Source organism: Schistocerca nitens, chromosome 1 (assembly GCF_023898315.1).
Source record: "Schistocerca nitens isolate TAMUIC-IGC-003100 chromosome 1, iqSchNite1.1, whole genome shotgun sequence".
Lineage (NCBI taxonomy): Eukaryota > Metazoa > Arthropoda > Insecta > Orthoptera > Acrididae > Schistocerca > Schistocerca nitens.
In genome coordinates, this window is record NC_064614.1 from 1,139,835,968 (window position 1) to 1,139,855,985 (window position 20,018).

The window sequence follows — 20,018 nt, forward strand, 5'->3', positions numbered from 1 at the left end:
CGCAACGGGTGTGTGCCGAATGGTTCATGGAAGGCCATAGAACACGATGAGAGGGGTCAGGCTGCGTCGCCCAAACACCCCATCCCCCTTCTGAGAAGATCCAAGATCCACACCTCGTCCAAATGGCATTGCAGGAGAGATCTAGGTCCTCTTCGGTTCTGGCGAATGTGCAGAAACATGCTAGACGGCAATGGCGTATGGAACGACGTCATTTGGGACAGGAATAGCATCAAATAGCGTTTTCGGACGAATCTGGTTTCTGTTTGAAAATGGTGGCCCCATTCTGGTTCGCCGCAGACAGGGGGAGCAGCATCACAGTGATTGCAGTCGCACGTAACATACGGCGCCAACTCAAGGGGTGCAATTGGGTACAACCACAGATCACAGCTGGCGTGTGTCCAGGACCCTGCGATCAGTGTAGCCTACGTGAATGACACCCTGCAACCCGCAGCCAAACCCTTTCTACCCGACACCCCAGACGCCATTAGACAATGCAGTCACATGTTGCTGCTCGAACACGTGCCTTTTACCCTAGCCGGCCATATTGCCAGACTTGTCGCCAATCCAAAATGAGTGGGACATGGTGGAACGACAGGTGGGGCGCTCTGAATCAACGCCAACCGACATAAATGAACTTTGGAATCAGGTGAATGCAGCATGGATGGCTATACCAAAGGTCCCCGTTCGCACGCCTTATACGCGTCGACGCCTTCACGGATGGAAGAAGTTATCAGGGTTGTACACACACACATAACATCGGCAGGTACGTAAATGATTAGATTTACAATTCTCTGCGACAAGTAGAACGGTCACAAAGTGCGTTTCCGTTGTTCGTGTTTAGTGTTGTAACTAGGTCTGGTATGGTATATAAGGGCATCAACAGCGAGAGATGTTGAGTGTTCCCTGCGAAGGACACGGAGATTCTGCATACTCATGTAACACTGTTATCAGTACCTGACAGACTTTGAAAGTGGGCTCATTGTGGGCCCCTTCGCCGGCTGCTCAGATTATGTAATATTTTGCTTTGTGAAGCATAAAGTTGAACTGCGTGGGAACGTGCGTGCACGCATAATCGTCGTCAAGTTTCCGATCGACCGAGACTGAGTATCATAAGGTAGAAACGCCGTGTTATGTTCCAAGCACATTGTAACCTCTTAACATCTGCATCCGTCATCAGGTAACGAAAACGGAATCCCTGCAACATTTTGCGTTGTTCCATACCATTGGTCGAAGGCTGGCAGCAAGTGGACTAGGAAGTTTGTCCTATGCGTTTATACCGCGACAAAAATGGCTGCGTTTTGAGTGGCGCCATGACTGGGAAGCAAAGAATGCTTGATGAACAACGTCGCATCTTAGTGATAAATCGTGTTTCTGCATTATCCCGAATGCCCATCGTCGGCGAGTACGGCGGCGACATGGAGAGAGGTCTCATTTTACCAATGGTTTTGAGAGGCACAGCAGTTTTACTCCTGGCGTCATGTGTGGGGAGCCGTCATGTATGACTTAAGGTCACGGCTGGTAGTGACTTAATGAACTCTGACGGCACAAGGATACGTCACATCCTCATGTATTAACTCTCATGAGGCAGTATCGTGATGCCATTTTTCAACAGGACAATGCTTACCCACACAAGTCATTTGTCTCTATGATCTTCCTGCATTATGCTGAGGTACTCCTGTGCCCAGCACGATCCCCAGATCTGTCCCCTACAGAGCATGAGTGTGACCAGCTCCGACGTCGATTCCATCCCAGTGCCAGTATCCACGATAATAAAGACAATTTACATCAAATGTGGGCCAAATTGCCTCAGGAGAGTATACAAGAGCTTCATGACGTCGTTCCTAACCAAACCAGAGCATGCACCCAGGTCGTCATATTGACAAGTAGGCTCATACTGCCAAGCTCCTTGTAAATTTGACTTGATTTGTAATCACTCAGTAATATCACATACTTTCTCAGACTGTGAAGGTTCATTTCGTTTCCTCTTGCCCTTCTGGGTCCTTCACTTTCTTTTTGTCAGGAAGTGTATTTACTGACTATAACGATTCCAGCGGCAGGTTTTTGCTGTTACTTTGGTAATTTTAATCGTATTCTCATCTGTTGTCTAATGATAGAATGATTTTTACAAAATTCATAACCCAAATTTTAAAAAAGTATGATTTCCTAGTAAGTGTTCGAATATCTTCTACACTTTATAACTTTACTTTACCTAACCTGTTGTTTGAATATAACAAAAATGTTACAGGGCAGTTTAAATAATTATATATATTTAACATGTAAAAGTGTTTCTAGTCGCAGTTTTACACAAGGTACTGAAGTTTGTAGTGTCTCTTACGGGTTACGAACGCGTAAGTACGACATATTACGTCCCATCCCTAGAAAATTCTCTTGACTCGCCGTGGGGACACGCGAAATGTGATGTCCATCCGTATTTAACAACACACTGAGATGCAGCTGAGGGTCGTCATGATTAAAAAAACAACAACAACGTTGGCCAGGTGTGAGTAGGACTCGCGCACTTAAGGTTCCGTGCAAACAGGGTGTTTCAAAAAGGACTTTACAACTTTGAAAATTCATACAAATTAATTCATAGTACATACAGGGGCGACTGCAGTGTCAGTTTGTAGGGAAATACATCAAGTTTTGTATCGCTTAGTTCGCTAGTGTCGAATCGCACCGTAAGGAGCGCTAGCGGCAGTTGCGTTAAGGATAGCTGCCTTCACTGGACCCGAGCGTCCTAGCTGTGTGTTTTGGTTTGAAGAATCGAAGTCGGCGACAACAGTTCAACGTAACTTCCGTATTAAGTACGCTAAAGATCCTCCTGGTAAGCCTACACTTTATGAGAGGCATAAATGTTTTGTAGAAATAGGGTGCTCGGTAAGACATGGGGAAACATCAGGTCGTCCAAGCACTTCTGACGACGTCGCTTAGCGAGTGAGACAACGTTTTGTCAACAGCCCTACGAAATCGACCCGGCGCGCATCTCGCGAACTGCAATTACCACATACGACTATATGACGTGTGTAGACAAACCATTTACATTTGGAACCGTACAGATTGACGGTCGTACAAGCAATAAAAGACACTGACAAAATTTTTCGCTAGAACTTCTGTACGGATATGTTAAATCGATTACATGAGGATGAACATTTCTTGGACAAAATCATCGTTTTTCTGATAAGTCGACTTTTCATTTAAAGGCCAAAGTTAACGCACGTAACTGTAGTAGTTGGGGCAGTGAAAATCCACAACAAATATTGCAACATGTTCGTGACAGCCCTAAACGGAACGTTTTTTGTGCATTGAGCATTAACAAAGTGTACGGGCCCTTATTTTCCGTAAGAGAAACATCAATGGGATAGTATACCTGGATATGTTACAACAATTTCTGGTACCATAGATCGATGGGGATGACCAAGAACGAAATGTTTACTCCATACAACATGGTGCACCATCCCACTACCTGGCGTACTGACCGGGATTTTCTCAGTGACCGCTTAGCAGATCAAGAGATTGGCCGTGATGCGCCAGTTCGTGGCCTCCACGTTCCCCACACCTGACAGCACTCGATTCTTTTTATGGGTATTCATCAAGGGTATCGCGTTTGTACCTCATGTGCCGGCTTCTCTACCTGAACTCAGAGCAAGAATTTACGCAGCCACTGAGCAAGTTACACCTGCAACACTACAGTGGGTTTGGGAAGAAATTGACTTCCGATGGGATGTGTGGAGGATAACCAACGGAAGTACATACAACAGCTTTAGTTTAAGTTAAAAGAAAAAACTTGATGTGTTTACCTACAAAATAGCACTCAACCCAGCTCTCTATCTTCCTTCAATAAATTTATATGAATTTTTAAATTTGTAAAGTTCTTTTTGAAACAGCCTTTATAGACAGTTCATCTATTCTGGGAATCGAAACTCTCGACCGTTTTTGCCTGTTATCGACACTTCTACTGGCAAAATGTCAGTCCTAGGGATTCCAAGATTTTCTAGAATGTTTTAATTTCAATAATATACATGTACAGCAAAATCAGGCGGGAGCCGGACGACGATTATTACAATAAATAGTAACTCTGCATTCAGGCTGAGTGAATCGCAATGATAAAAGTCGAACATCAGACAAGGGATGACTTTACTGTTCATATGACGCTTTCGGAATTTATCCATCATCAGATAGCCAGGAGCGATTGCTGCACGAAGGTAGGCGGTTTAAGTTGTATGTAAAACCAATATTCCCAGACCTGCGAATGTTTGTTCCGCGTACAACTTCAAAAAGCCTTACCATCGCGCAGGAATCGCTCCTCGATGTCAGATGGTGCATAAATCCGAAACACGTCATATAAACAGTAAAGTCATTCCTCACCTGATGTTTGGATTTTACCACTGCGACCCAGTCAGCTTGAAAGCAGAACAACTGACTGTTTCCATTTCATGTTTGACGTCGGATAATAAATGGCAAAAAAAATATTTTTGTGTGATATAATTGCAAATTAACGATTTTCGGATTTTTCCCGTTACTTCTACTGTGAAAGCTTGCTTTTTGCGAAATTTCATGATTGTAGGTCAATGGGAAGTACCCTATAGGTTTTGATGATTGAGTGTACGATTATCAAAATATGTGACATAAATGGCCGTATCTTTTCGTTGTGTTGACTTAGAAGCTTTAATTTTTTACGCCACAAGGGGACCATAGACCTCAGTATGTAACATAAATATCAACTTGATACCCCTTCCTCAGAGAAAGAGTGTTATCGGACAGAGAGACAGACAGACAGACAGAAGTGATGCTATAAGGGTTCTGTTTTCACCGACTAAGGTACCGAAACTGTTCCAAAATTTCAAGATGGGAGGTAAAGCCACTGCATAAACCAACATGACGCACCATGAGTATTATTCAAATCACACAGCGAAAGCTACCGACTTGAAGCTTCTTCGTGAAGAAAGAAAGGCAGTTTACCGTGAAAGCGACAAAATTACCGGGAGATGAAACATAAATATATCTTTAAAACATATGATCAAAAATTTGTAAGGTGAATACGGTGCCTATACATCTTATATGAAATTATATCATGTTTATTTTAATGAAAGATAGAAAAGAGCTAACATCCTCAAGATGGATAAAAAACCATTCCTACAGCACAAACGCAGTTTTTTTTATTTGTAAAAGAGGCTACGAAACATGTCACGGGTAAGCCGGATATATAATGTGGCTACGGAAAACAAAGAGCGGTAAAGCATAGTTGGGGTCTTCTATTGTTGATGGAACAATACGGGGTGCAGAAAATTTTTCCTGGCTCGTACAAGTCGCGGCGAAGAGCAGAGCGACAGTTGAATAGTGGCACGACTGTACCGCCAGGCAGCGGCGCCGCCCGTGTAGGAGCACGCCAGACAAAAAAGAGAACGCGGACAATGCCCACAGGGCAGCAACATATTCATTTCGCTGCCCCCTTTTCAACGACCCGGGTAATAAAACAAAAAAAAATACAGGGGAAAAAACCTTGCCCAATGCCAAAAAATTAGCCGATCTACATATATGCATACGCACACACAACGGGGGCTGGCGATGCAGTCGAGGCACGCCGGTGCTGAAAAGGTCGCTCATTGTTTAGAGCCTAATCAATATCTGGATGGCACCTGCGGGACTCATTACGCGCCCGAAACACGGGCCGCCAGTTCGATATTCAATGTTAAAATGCAATTACTGCGCGCCGGCGGACCGCGCGCTGGCCGCGCTGCCGCCCTGTCGCGCTGCCTTTGTCGGCTGCGACGGCTCTCGTTAGCGTGCCACGGCGCCAGGAAGTGCGCGCGCTGATCGCCACCATCATCTTCGGCTGCCCTATTCATTGCCCTCTTCTTGGTAAGCATACAGTTCACATGGAGAGTGGATCCGGATTGATGCAAAATAAAGGAAAAATTTGGGTCGGTACTAAGTGTGCTGAGCACAAATTTAAGTGCAAAACTACCGCAACTAACGAATTAAATTGCTTTTCGAAGCTGTTAATGTAAATCTTCTGAAACACTATAGTAATTGCCACATATGAGAGTCACATCCCTTCTTCCTTTTTTCCATTTAATTTTTCTTCTTAATCTGCTTATTTTTCTTCTAAAATGTGTGCTCGTTTCTGCACAGAAACCACTTCTTTAATTTCTGCACATGGTGCCACACTTAATTCTCCGTCCCCTTTGTTTGTTGAAAGCGCCGGACGCTGTTTAAGGCTGTTCGCAGATGATACAGTTGTTTATACCAAAGTAGCAACGGCAGAAGATAGTAACAATTTGCAGAACGACCTGCAGAGAATTGATGAATGGTGCAGAGTCTGGCAGTTGAACCTTAACGTAAATAAATGTAACGTATTGCGCACACATTGTACAGCTACACTATTAATGACAAACAGCTGGAGACAGCGTCTGCTGTAAAATATCTACGCGTAACTATCCAGAGCGACCTTAAGTGGAATGACCCTATAAAACAGACAGTGAGAAAAGCAGACACTAAACTCAAAAAATGGTTCAAATGGCTCTGAGCACTACGCGACTTAACATCTGAGGTCATCAGTCCCCTAGAACTTAGAACTACTTAAACCTAACTAACCTAAGAACATCACACACATCCATGCCGGAGGCAGGATTCGAACCAGCGACCGTAGCGGTCGCGCGCTACACCAAACTCAGATTCATTGGAAGAATCTTGAGGAAATGTAAGTCATCCACGAAAGAAGTGGCTTATAAGGCGTAAAGAAACTCCACTGGCAGACGTTATAAGAGAGGCGTTGTACACCACAGAGAGATTTACTATTGAACTTTCGGGACAGTACTTTTCAGGAGGAGTCAGACTACATATTACGAGGTGCATTCAAGTTCTAAGGCCTCCGATTTTGTTTCTCCGGACTGGAAAGAGATAGAAACATGCGCATTGTTTTAAAATGAGGCCGCGTTCATTGTCAATACGTCCCAGAGATGGCAGCACCATACGGCAGATGGAATTTTACCGCCAGCGGCAAGAATTAGAACTGTTTTAAATACTTAAAATGGCGACGTTTTCCTTACTTGAACAACATGCAATCATTCGTTCTCTGAATTTGCGTGGTGTGAAACCAATTGAAATTCATCGACAGTTGAAGGAGACATGTGGTGATGGAGTTATCGATGTGTCGAAAGTGCGTTCGTGGGTGCGACAGTTTAATGAAGGCAGTACATCGTGTGACAACAAACTGAAACAACCTCGGGCTCGCACAAGCCGGTCTGACGACATGATCGAGAAAGTGGAGAGAATTGTTTTGGGGGATCGCCGAATGACTGTTGAACAGATCGCCTCCAGAGTTGGCATTTCTGTGGGTTCTGTGCACACAATCCTGCATGATGACCTGAAAATGCGAAAAGAGTCATCCAGGTGGGTGCCACGAATGCTGACGGACGACCACATGCCTGCCCGTGTGGCATGTTGCCGAGCAATGTTGACGCGCAACGACAGCCTGAATGGGACTTTCTTTTCGTCGGTTGTGACAATGGATGAGACGTGGATGCCATTTTTCAATCCAGAAACAAAGCGCCAGTCAGCTCAATGGAAGCACACAGATTCACCGGCACCAAAAAAATTTCGGGTAACCGCCAGTGCTGAAAAAATGATGGTGTCCATGTTCTGGGACAGCGAGGGCGTAATCCTTACCCATTGCGTTCCAAAGGGCACTACGGTAACAGGTGCATCCTACGAAAATGTTTTGAAGAACAAATTCCTTCCTGCACTGCAACAAAAACGTCTGGGAAGAGCTGCACGTGTGCTGTTTCACCAAGACAACGCACCCGCACATCGAGCTAACGTTACGCAACAGTTTCTTCGTGATAACAACTTTGAAGTGATTCCTCATGCTCCCTACTCACCGGACCGGGCTCCTAGTGACTTTTGGCTTTTACCAACAATGAAAGACACTCTCCGTGGCCGCACATTCACCAGCCGTGCTGCTATTGCCTCAGCGATTTTCCAGTGGTGAAAACAGACTCCTAAAGAAGCCTTCGCCGCTGCCATGGAATCATGGCGTCAGCGTTGTGAAAAATGTGTACGTCTGCAGGGCGATTACGTCGAGAAGTAACGCCAGTTTCATCGATTTCGGGTGAGTAGTTAATTAGAAAAGAAATCGGAGGCCTTAGAACTTGAATGCACCTCGTACTTCCCCCACAGACATCTCGCGTATTGAGCACGAGGAGATTAGAGACAATACAGAGGCTTACCGACAATCGTTCTTCCCACGGACTATTCGCGAGTGAACAGGGTTGGAGGGATCAGATAGTGGTACCGAAAGTACCCTCCACCACACACAATTAGCTGACTTCCGTAGTATGATGTGGATGTTATCGTCAGTTCTTCGGGCTTGTCACTGCATGTTGTCGCAGTCGTAGAAAAGACATAGGAAGCTTTTGGATATTGTCTCATCTTCTCAGTTCAACATTTTTCTGTGATGTGTATTTTCATACGTTAAAAGAGAAAAACTTATTATTCACGTGACCGAATGTAGTTTCCTCTTTTCAAAAAAATGGCTCTGAGCATTATGGGACTTAACATCTGAGGTTATCAAATGGTTCAAATGGCTCTGAGCACTATGGGACTTACCATCTGTGGTCACCAGTCCCCTAGAACTTAGAACTACTTAAACCTAACTAACATGAGGTCATCACACACATCCATGCCCGAGGCAGAATTCGAGCCTGCGACCGTAGCGGTCGAGCAATTCCAGACTGAAGCACCTAGAACCGCTCGGCCACATCGGCCGGCTCCTCTTTTCAGTTGCTTATATCTTGCCACTTAGGTTCTACGTCTCATCTGTAGAACTCTAGCTCATCTCCGCAGGATGAAGAGAAGGAAAGTACTAACGATCATTGAATGTCGCGTTGTGAATGCTGAAGATGTCTGACATTCCTCGTTATTATTTGAAGTCTGACCAGCTGTGTATGCACTCCATCCTTACAGCAATCGTACTTGGCGCATTATATTTTTTCACTATACTGGCGAGAAAACGATATTATTGCACAGTTTTTCAAACTGAAAACTAAAATTTTGTATTATAGTTTAGAAGTTCCATTCAAACCAAATTAATCCATGGAGTGTTCAGTGACATTAATTTATAATTGAAATAGAATGATCTAGTGCATTTAGTAGCGCCTGTACATCACTAAAAGACTATGCGTTCAGCGAAAACTCGATCAGTTTGTCTCCTAATATTTTGCATATTGGTTAAATGTTTTTCTAGGAAAAAAACTGGGCGTCATTATTGAACGAAGAAGGATAATCCTTCTAATTACGTTACCGATATTGTTGCCTACAAGACTGTTATTATTCAGTCCACGATAAGGTAGCTGCAGCCAAAACGGTCAGCTTAGACAACCAACAGCGTCTTTAATGTATAGTTTGAATTATGTTTGGGTTATAGTGATTGTAAGAAGCCTAAGGAGTACGTTTCGCTATAGCGTGTGAGTGAACGCAAGCCACACCCGAGAAGATTAATTTTATGACATGTAACATGTATTGCAGCGATATTTCAAATGGTTCAAATGGCCCTGAGCACTATGGGACTTAACTTCTGAGGTCATCAGTCCCCTATAACTTAGAACTACTTAAACCTAACTAACCTAAGGACATCACACACATCCATGCCCGAGGCAGGATTCGAACCTGCGACCGTAGCGGTCTCTCGGTTCCAGACTGTAGCGCCTAGAACCGCTCAGCCACTCTGGCAGGCGCAGCGATATTTCTTCTTAGTAAAGGCCTACTAGATATATTATATCACAGAGAAAGTCAGTTAACGAACTTTCTAAGGAACTTTGCAGTTACCACTACAATGCAACATTCATCTCTTCGGTTCTGTTCGTTTTTTTCTTGGAGTCGCTCTTATGTTTGATAAGCACACCATACCAAAAATTAGTCACCCCAAGGAGACATCAAGCAAATATTATACAACACCGCCTTCCTAGCGGCCTCGGTTCGACGAGGAAGAGAACCTACAAGTATGCCGTATCCTGCTGAAGGCATCCATTGCTGAGCTACCAAATAAAGGGGAATTTCACTGCTACATTTTATCTGCTATCCCAAATAGTCCAAGATTTTCTAAAGGATTAAGCTCGGGTAATTTAAATTTAACTGGCCAGTCGATGTGCGATAGCGTGCCTCAGCGTTCTTGAAACCAAGAACGTATGCATGCAGCCCGGTGAACACGGCTGTTGCCATCTTGCAAGACGGAAGTACGCACAGCATCATGAAGACGTAGAAGAGAGGGTAACACATGGCCACCGAGAATGTTAAAATAAACATCCTGGCTCATGTCTACCGAAAAGAGCATGAGTGGCCTCAAGTCGTAATACGAAAAATATCCCCACAACATGACTGAACTACACCCTCCGTACAGTACGGGTTATATGCTACATTGGGCTGTCGTTGCATTCGACCCCTTGCATCATTTCATTTAGACGTGCAGCATTCATGTGATGAGCAATGATCTACTGTGAGGTATCGGACTCCGAATGTGCATGACATGCGGTTTCCTTCGCAATTTTCTCTCGTAAACTGGTTGAGATAGACCTCGTACACTGCTAGCACCAATTCTTGTTCGGTTTCAAACTGACTGTACCTGACAAAGCTAGACACTCATCCCTGCATCATGTGGTTAGGATGTATTTACAACTGCCTTTCTTACACTGTGTTACATAGTTGTGAGTGGTATACCATTCCTTGTAGATATATTAGGCATTTGTCATAGATACATTAAGAAATCGGACAGCTTTTCCACGGTGTGATCATTGGTACGTCCAGTCATGATTGCTGCTTTCTGTCAATCTGTCACGTCTGCACGTCAATATTTCTTATTGCGCTGATTCCATGCAATCGACTAGCACATTCACACCACTTCACTGCCATGATTGACGTTCATAATGATGGGTCATATGAGCACCTGTTACCAGTTTTACATCACGTACAGCGCTCCAAAACGACCAATGAGCTCTTTTAAAGTGGGTGACTAATATTTGTCCAGATAGATTATCCGTTAAGTGCTTCAGGTCGTGCGCAGTTATCGGCCGACTACAATTTACACTAGTCATCTCTCTATTCTTTTAGTGTTTCAAACACTGAAGAGTCAAAGAAACTGGTACACCTGCCTAATATCGTGTAGAGCCCCGCGAGCATGCACAAGTCGCGCAACACGACGTGGAATGGACTCGACTATGTCTGAATTAGTGCTGAAGGGAACTGACACCATGAATCCTGCAGAGCTGTCCATAAAACCGTAAGAGTAGGAGGGGATGGAGATCTCTTATGAACAGCACGTTGCAAGGCATCCCAGGTATGCTCAATAATGTTCATGTCTGGGGAGTTTGGTGGCCATCGGAGGTGTTTAAACTCAGAACAGTGTTCCTTGAGCCCCTCTGTAGCAATTCTGGGCGTGTGGGGTGTCGCATTTGTCCTGCTGGAATTGCCCAATTCCATCTGAGTGCACAATGGACATGAATGGATGGAGGCGATCAGACAGAATGTTTACGTGCGTGTCACCTGTCAGAGTCGTATCTAGACGTATCACGGGTCCCATATTACTCCAACTGCACGCGCCACATCATTACTGTGTCTCCACCCCCTTGAACAGTCCGCCACTGACATGCAGGGTCTGTGGATTCATGAAGTTGTCTCCATAACAGTACACGTCCGTCCGACCAGGCAATATGTTTCCAGTCATTAAAGTCCAATATCGGTGTTGACAGGCCTAGGTGAGGCGTAAAGCTTTGTGTCGTGTTGTTATCAAGGGTAAACGTGTGGACCTTCGGAACGGAAAGCACATATTGATGATGTTTCGTTCAATGGTTCGCATGCTGACATTTGTTGACGGCCCAGCATTGAAATCTGAAGCAATTTGCGGAAGGGTTGCACTTCCGTCACGCTGAACGACTCTCTTCAATCGTCGTTGGTCCCGTTCTCCGTTCTTTTAGGATCTTTTTCCGGCCGCAGCGATGTCGAAGATTTAATGTTTTAAGCGATTCCTGACATTCACGGTACACTCGTGAAATGGTCATACGAGAAAATTTCCACTTCATCGCTACGTCAGAGATGCTGTGTCCCATCGCTCAAGCGCCGACTATAACACCACGTTCAAACTCACTTAAATCTTGATAACCTGTCATTGTAGCAGCAGTAACCGGTCTAACAACTGCGCCAGACACTTGTTGTATTATGTAGGCGTTGCCAACCGCAGCACCGTATTCTGCCTGTTTACATATCTCTGTATTTGAATACGCACGCCTATACTAGTTTCTTTGACGCTTTGTGTATTTTCCGGTATATATCTGTTTGCTGTTGCTTCAGTGTATTTGCCGGTATATATCTGTTTCCTATATGCAAAGCCCAGCATTATTTCCGTAATAATTCTTCATCGTTACATCACTACAACAATCTATTTCATTGAACGTTTCTTCCACACAACTACCGCTACAGCAAACTGTAGCTCTGTACTACGTTTAGATTGACAAGTACTTTAGACAATTTAAAACTGTTTGTCCGATCGATATTCGAACCCAGATACATGCGTTTCGTACACACTGGCTTACGAATCGAGCCATCCCATCACGCTTCCCAAACCCATTAGAAGTGCTAGCTTGCCGTCACTTCTTATCCATACGTTGTCGCAGTATGTCGTCTGTTATTGGCTAGTTTCTTTTAGTTATCATTGCAATCTGTTTCTATGACCTTCCCCATTACCGAGAAATTTTATAGAGGATCTTATGCTACGGGAAAATTTTTAATTTCACATCAAGCAAGCTAATGGTTTTGTAACATTTACCTTATTTAAGAAAATGATCAACCGTTTCAAACCCCTGGCGAATATCCCCTCCGGAGAGAAAAAAGACAGTTTAAGGTTTAGTGTCGCATCAGTGTCGAGATCATTACACAGGGTCAGACTGGTTAAAAATCAAGCAATCGTCAGTCACAAATTTTCAAGCAAGCTTCCCAACAATGTCGAGGGATAAAAGGACACGAGGTACTTTTGAATGACGGAAAAATCGACTTTTTATTAATTTATTAAATGCTATAGTCTTTTCTGATTACACTTGGATATACATTATTGGGTTTAGAATGAAAACACGGCTTTATGCTAAATTTTATAGTTGGGGTTGTGTATGCTGCCAAGCCCCGTTTTTTCCTGTGATAAGAAAGCATTGGTATTTGACAAAGCAACTAGAAAATTTTTACTTCGATTGATTCTGCTTGGAATTTATTGCCTATATGGGTAACACTGCTGGTTTCCAGCATCTGTAAATGATAATATTCGTTCCTGTTTATTTTTGTTTTCGTAAAACTAGGGTTTACATCCCGACGAAAGTTTGTTGTCCAAGTGTGACACATGTTTATGGACGTAAATATTCTCCTGTGTGCAGTGATATGTTTCAATGATGGAATGATACCTATATTGGAAGTGTCGAAAAATTTGGACATAAAATGTGGCTTTAATAGAAAAGTCCAATTGCTTGTCTGTGACTGACCGCGGGACAAGAGGTTAAAAGTTTTGCTCTTCAAGTCACCAGAAAAGCAAAAAGTGATAAGAGGAAGCTAGAAACTGAACACCGCAGCAGAATTATCACGACGCTTAGGCAGTGTTTTGAGATACACCATAATATGACACCTCTTCAGCTGCAATTCCCCGCAAGTGGTATTTTTCAGAATTTACCCTCACATGTCTCCATAAGTTAATAAAATATTGCAGTAATTTCTTTCTATAACTTGCGACTGATTGTGCCAACCTAGCAGACCTCAACTTTATTCCAGTTTGAAATGAAATATAGAGAAATAAAATTTTAATTAGAAAAATATTCTAAAAATTAAAATATAATATACAATAATATTTTTTACGATGAACATACATAATGTTCGGAACTGAATGGATTCAGTATCACAGCTATCATGTCACACAAATCTGGTAAAAACTTGATGTCCTCCTCACGCATATTACGGGATTAAATGATACCAGAATTTCAGGAAGCATTTTAGAAAATTTGATGCTAAATCACAAAATTGTAAAACTTGTACAACGTAAATAGGGCACGAAAGGAGTAGGTCTGATTTTCACATAATACAGAGCCTAAAAAGTACTCTGTGCCCTCTTAACGAAAACAGCGGAGAACTTAAAAGGACGATCAGGCGGGAATATGAGACTCGCCCATCAGACAAAAAACGTTTTCTAACCTAATTCTCCTGAGCTGTGCCTTATCTAGTCGCAACAAATTCTGGACAATTTCGTGGTTTACATTATTGAATTTCTCTGTAGTTTATTTACACTCGTTAGTGGTCGATCGTACATTGTAGTCTGCGTTTTCCGCAGCTGGGCTGTGTATCTTAATTTTTTGACATTTAAGTTCTATATTTAATCAATGCATAGCTTTATATAGGGCGAAAATGTTTATCGTAATCACATCAGTGTATCCATTAAAATGAGTATTTCCTGTAGTAAAATTTCATCTAACAACAATCGGCATGTGATTGGATTACATCCTGGACCAAATGGCTGATAATTCTATCGGATAACTCCGTAGCTTAAGATTGCCATTCATCTTTAAATGAAAGAAAAATAGTCGGCATCACAAAACAGTGAAATGCTCGCTGCGATACTGCGAACAAGGTAACCTTTGGAAGCTTTGGATACAACATCCTTTGGTGTTCAACTCTTCTTCTGGACCATTATGTGAGAACGTTAATTTCTAAGATTGATCATACCATAAATCGTTGCCCTTAGGGCCGTCACTGATGAAAGAGGAGATCTGCGGGTCCTCGATCGCCAGCATTAAGCTGTGAGCAGCACGCACATCGGACCTTTGTCCTCGAAAGTGCTTCCAGCAGTAATTACTCCCACGGATTACGGTAGGTGGAGGCAATCCGTTCTCCTTCGCAATGGCTATAATCTATCCAAGACGGTGGTGTCTGCCGTTTGGATGTGGCGAGAGCAAATCACGACGTGGAAAAGGGCTTTTTCCACTTTCTTTGAACAAGCAAAAACCGAGAGGAAAGTTTATAAACTGTAGTAAATGTAGGAATGAATCATCTCTTATAACATTTGAAGGAAGTTTCGTATTAGCCAAGAGACCCATGACATCACTGATTGTTACTCTCTTGTTTATAATGTTTTTTCTACAACTTACTGGAGCGAAATAATATGGTCAGTAGCTCTTTTAGTATCACTTGCAAGTAGAATTGGCATTAAGTGAGATACACGAAATTCATATCTGATCGGTAATTCTGCTTTAGGTATGATGGTTTCTCACTGATTGTCAGTTTGCAATCTTTTCAGGTGGTACGCTTAGAGTTTGTAAACTATGTTTACCGGACGCTAGTGTTTGGTTTGGTATTAGTAAAGGTGATTAAGTGTCTCAGGAAAACGATTTACTGAAGTTTCTGACATAAAAACAATTAGTAGGATGGAAGCTGCTTAGTCAAAGCGAAGCATAAGAAGTTCCGTTTAAATTTGTCAAACAGTAGTTAAAAGACTGCCGGCCGCGGTGGTCTAGCGTTTCTAGGCGCTCAGTCCGGAACCGCGCAACTGCTACGGTCGCAGGTTCGAATCCTGCCTCGGGCATGGATGTGTGTGATGTCCTTAGGTTAGTTAGGTTTAAGTAGTTCTAAGTTCTAGGGGACTGATGACCTCAGAAGTTAAGTCCCATAGTGCTCAGAGCCATTTGAACCATTTTTAGTTAAAAGACTGGTGATACCCTCAAACACGACGTGAACTATTCAAACAAAATCGGGACAAGATCGTCCACGAGTCAGCACAGCTACTGGCGACCATCATCTTATCATGTTTGCTTTTGTAAACGTGATAAATTATTGCGATCATTGTTTTACACGTCTCTTCCTATAAATGTGACAAATTCTCTATACTTCTTATCGTTATTTAATGGGCGTACTCATCCTCGCCAAGGTAAAACTGCATTCAGGTCACCTGGAGACACTCTTCAATTTATTTCTAAAAACAACCTTTCGCAGTTAAGTGTAACTTCTAGTCAACACCGTTCTTGTTTGCAATGGCGGTATTGAAGAATCACGGCGACAGCAGCAGTTAGTCACTCTATACATTCAATCACAGTCCATAAGTACTTATAGTGCGTGGCTATTAGCAGATAGTACTTACAATTATTTATCTGATTTGTCGTGTTCAAAATGCATCGGTGAAGAAATATTGCAATGTTTCCCATGAGTAATGGAATTGTATCAAAGATTTCAGTTTGCTTGCCAAATTGATTACTAAATGAACCAGTATTAAAATAGTGATTCACACATATTTGAACTTTTATTATTCACTAGGAATATAGCTTTTAAACGATTCACTGGTAATTAAATAAATGAACATAGGACACATATTTTTTTTTCTTTTGGCGCATTACCAGTTATTCTTAATTTACAATCGAAAGACCCTTTCGTTGTATACCCAACACAGATCTACCTGTTTCTTTGTATATAAAAAAATTTTAGCCTTGCATTGCTGTGTAAAAGTCATTTTTTTCTGTTTTTGTTTAAAAAGTCCGCTTTCGACATTAATTGTCCTTTGATCCCTTGCTGCTTTCGGATGCTGATTTTTATATCCGTGGCTTGCGCTCTGTTTCATAGCAGTATTCAAAGAATATACTTCTGTCTCTGGTAGCTACATCGCACAACAGTCCTTGCTCATACCTTTACAAATAAAAAGTAGACCTTAAATTCTTATTTACTGTATCCTCACATATATTCATATATTTGCACTCATTCCCACTGTATTACTGATAAGTTGAAAAGAGAAAAATGCAAAGAAGGAAATCATGTGATAGCTGCGTGTGTCAGGAAAATGTATGACCTGACAGTCTTATGCTCATAGCACCTCAGACTAAGCGATAAAATGCAGCTTCACTGTAACGAGAATTGAATATGCTTCAACTAAACTCACAGAATAACAGCTAGAATCATCCGCAGTAGTCTTCGCAAAGATGTTCTACACCCTGAGCAAGTGAATAGTAGACACTGGGATAGGAATTCAGTGCTGTGGGTGGGTGCACACTGAGTGGATTCTTTAGTGAGTCTTGATCTAGAATCGACACGGTCAGCCAACGAGTTTACATGTGGGAGGAGCGTAGAACGCAAAATCGCTCACTGTTTCTGCGTTAAACATCCGAATTCCATAGTGACAGACCTATGGAGTGGGCAGAAGTAAATATCGTGGGGCGTACGGGACTTCACGCCAGCTGAAACGATTCTTGGACAGGTTGTATGTCTATTATTGTATTTTGGGTGTGTTAACTTGCAAATTAATAACGGATGAATTTAATGTAAAAAGAAAAGAGCAGAGAGTCGTGGAATTAAGCTGCGTTACTGAACTAAACTAATTATGCTCAAGGGTAATCCATTTCTATCCTCTTTTTATGTAGTATGAAAATGCCGTTCCAAGTTAGATGAAAGAAACCAAACTGACTACAAACTTACGAGTCACTTTAGAAAGTCTTGATCAAATCGTTCGGTAACCGACTGAGACGAAGCAAGTCCATAATTCCGCAACCATCAGAACGTTAATTTCAAAGCCACTAAGTGAAACAAAAGCCATAAAAAGTAAAAGGTATCGATGTGCCCCATCTATAAGTATGGTAACGGATTATTTATCTCATTTATTTTATGCTATCTCAATATATTTCATTTTAAATTTAGTGAGTTGTGTAAAACTTAACCGTACACTCAAAGGCAGGAATCTTTAAAATGTGATATGTCAGTAATACTTTCTAAGTTACTGTATGCAACAAATTGTACATAATCTGTTACTATGTAAGATACAAATTTCGCAGCGAAGCCGGAAGTAACTTCCCTTCGTTACGAACACATTCGAGTGGGCGCTGTGTTGTCACTTTGCGATGATTTCCGCAAGGCGGGTGGTATGTCGCAGGGTACGCGAGTCCCCACCCAGGCTACGCGATGCAGCAGGCGGAGTACCCGCCCGCGGCCAACAGCTACGCCGCCTACTCGTACTCGTGCGCCAGCGGCTACCCGGGGGGCGGCTACGCGGCGCCCGTCTCCTCCGGCTACTCGCCCGCTGCGCCCTGCTACGCCATGCCGCCCCCGCAGCCGCCGCAGCCGCCCCTCGACAAGCCTATCAAGGAGGAAGGGTGAGTCATCCGCGCGCATCCGCTCGACAATCTGCCCAGCCAAAATTCATTATATCCTCTGCTGTACATGCTATATCATTTCAAATCAACTGTCCGTAGCGGCAAATAACAAAAGCTTTTAGTAATTAAAAGCGAAAGTCGTCCACATCCACGTAGAAGCTGCATGACACTTCATTTTAGTCGTATACTACCAGCAGGCAATTTCACTTTTAGATCTGTAAGCTTCGAAAAGGCGCAATAGGTATATTACTCTCAATGACCTATCCAAAAAAAATATTTATAAAACAAATTTATTCCTTTGAAGCTTTAGTAGTTTTGTGTCATGCCTCTTACAATACATCGTTCAGCGCAGAATAAAAGGACGATATTCAGGTATAAATTATGAAATCCACTGGAATATACATATCAGCTCTTCGGGATATAACTATTAAAGGCTAATTCGTGATAATTCGTTATCTTCCCATCTAGCACAGTTTCAAACAATCATTTCACGAATTATTCGTCAAAGAAAGGAGAAATCAAATGTTAACAACATATCCTTATTCAATTTACTATTCACTGCGTAATTTTTTATAAACACAGAATAATGCAAAGCCAATAAGTTACCCTTATGGTTCAGCGTCTACAAGTAGTAAGGTTTACTAAAATAAAATTTTTATTCTGCTAAGCAAAGAATTGTTTCCCCGCCATTTAGTTAAACGGTAGAAACTACTTTGGAAGCTACTGGTATTCAAAAATGGCTCCTGTAGGGCAGAAATAGATTTGGAATGATAGATTTCCAGTATCCAGACAGCAATTAATTCTCACACAACTTTTCAACTGCCTTAGCTGTTGTTACGTCCCAAGGTAGACGGTTTTAGACAATCCATTCTTATGGTGATGGTTTCATTTTGATATTCAACTTCAGCAGCCAATTTACACTAATTACATTTTCGACAAGGATAGAAGCTGAAGCTCCGTAACACTAACTTCAATACACATTGGACTTAGGTAGCTTGTGCAGGTGTGTTAGCCACTGAGCTACAGTGGTGCAATAGTTAGCACAACTGCCTAGTGTAACCTCCCCAGAGAAATTTGAAAGACATTATTTAATAGAAATGGAGCCAAGTGTAAGCTCCCCACAAAAAATTTCTGAAGATATTTTAAATGTGAATAGACATAGAGCTAAGTGTAGCCTCCCTGTAATTATATTTAATGACAATGACAATTAAATGAAAAATAATAGCAAACTGACCCAAGTATAAGTTCCTCACAAAAATGAAAGTCAATTCAATGATAATGAAATCTCAGTCACAATAAAAAATGTAAATAGACCGAAATGTCGATCTTTAGGCCCTGTTCAATAATTAAACTCAAACTCCTACCTCAGTAAAACTGCATCTGCTCTCATTTTTCCCCATAGCTCGAAGGAAATGCACTGCAAAAGTTTTGAATTTAAGGGAAACTTTTCTTTAAGGAATACCAAGGGAAATATTTCTTTCAATAAAATGTTTCTTTTGTGAAAATGCTTGGTTTGAAAACAAATTATTATTGGGGCGATTCTTGAACAAATTAGTTCAAATGGTTCAAATGGCTCTGAGCACTATGGAACTCAACTGCTGTGGTCATAAGTCCCCTAGAACTTAGAACTACTTAAACCTAACTAACCCAAGGACAGCACACAACACCCAGCCATCACGAGGCAGAGAAAATCCCTGACCCCGCCGGGAATCGAACCCGGGAACCCGGGCGTGGGAAGCGAGAACGCTACCGCACGACCACGAGATGCGGGCAACAAATTAGTTACAGTTAATTTACATTACATTATCAAATGTGCGCAATGCTGCTTCATTACCTTATTTAAAATATATACCTTGTCCCGAATCTTGACCAGTG

General features: G+C 42.3%; 1 protein-coding gene across 1 annotated transcript in view; it reads left to right on the forward strand.

Moving 5' to 3' along the window:
- The window catches only part of LOC126232606 (trithorax group protein osa-like), a gene marked incomplete at its 5' end in the record, with an annotated part of 313,958 nt that overhangs the window by 123,751 nt on the left and 170,189 nt on the right, over window positions 1-20,018 (forward strand). The window contains 2 exons of the mRNA XM_049942808.1: window positions 14,873-14,886; window positions 17,924-18,143. Of these exons, the coding sequence (XP_049798765.1) occupies window positions 14,873-14,886; window positions 17,924-18,143 (234 nt within the window). The remainder of the gene's footprint in view (window positions 1-14,872; window positions 14,887-17,923; window positions 18,144-20,018) is intronic.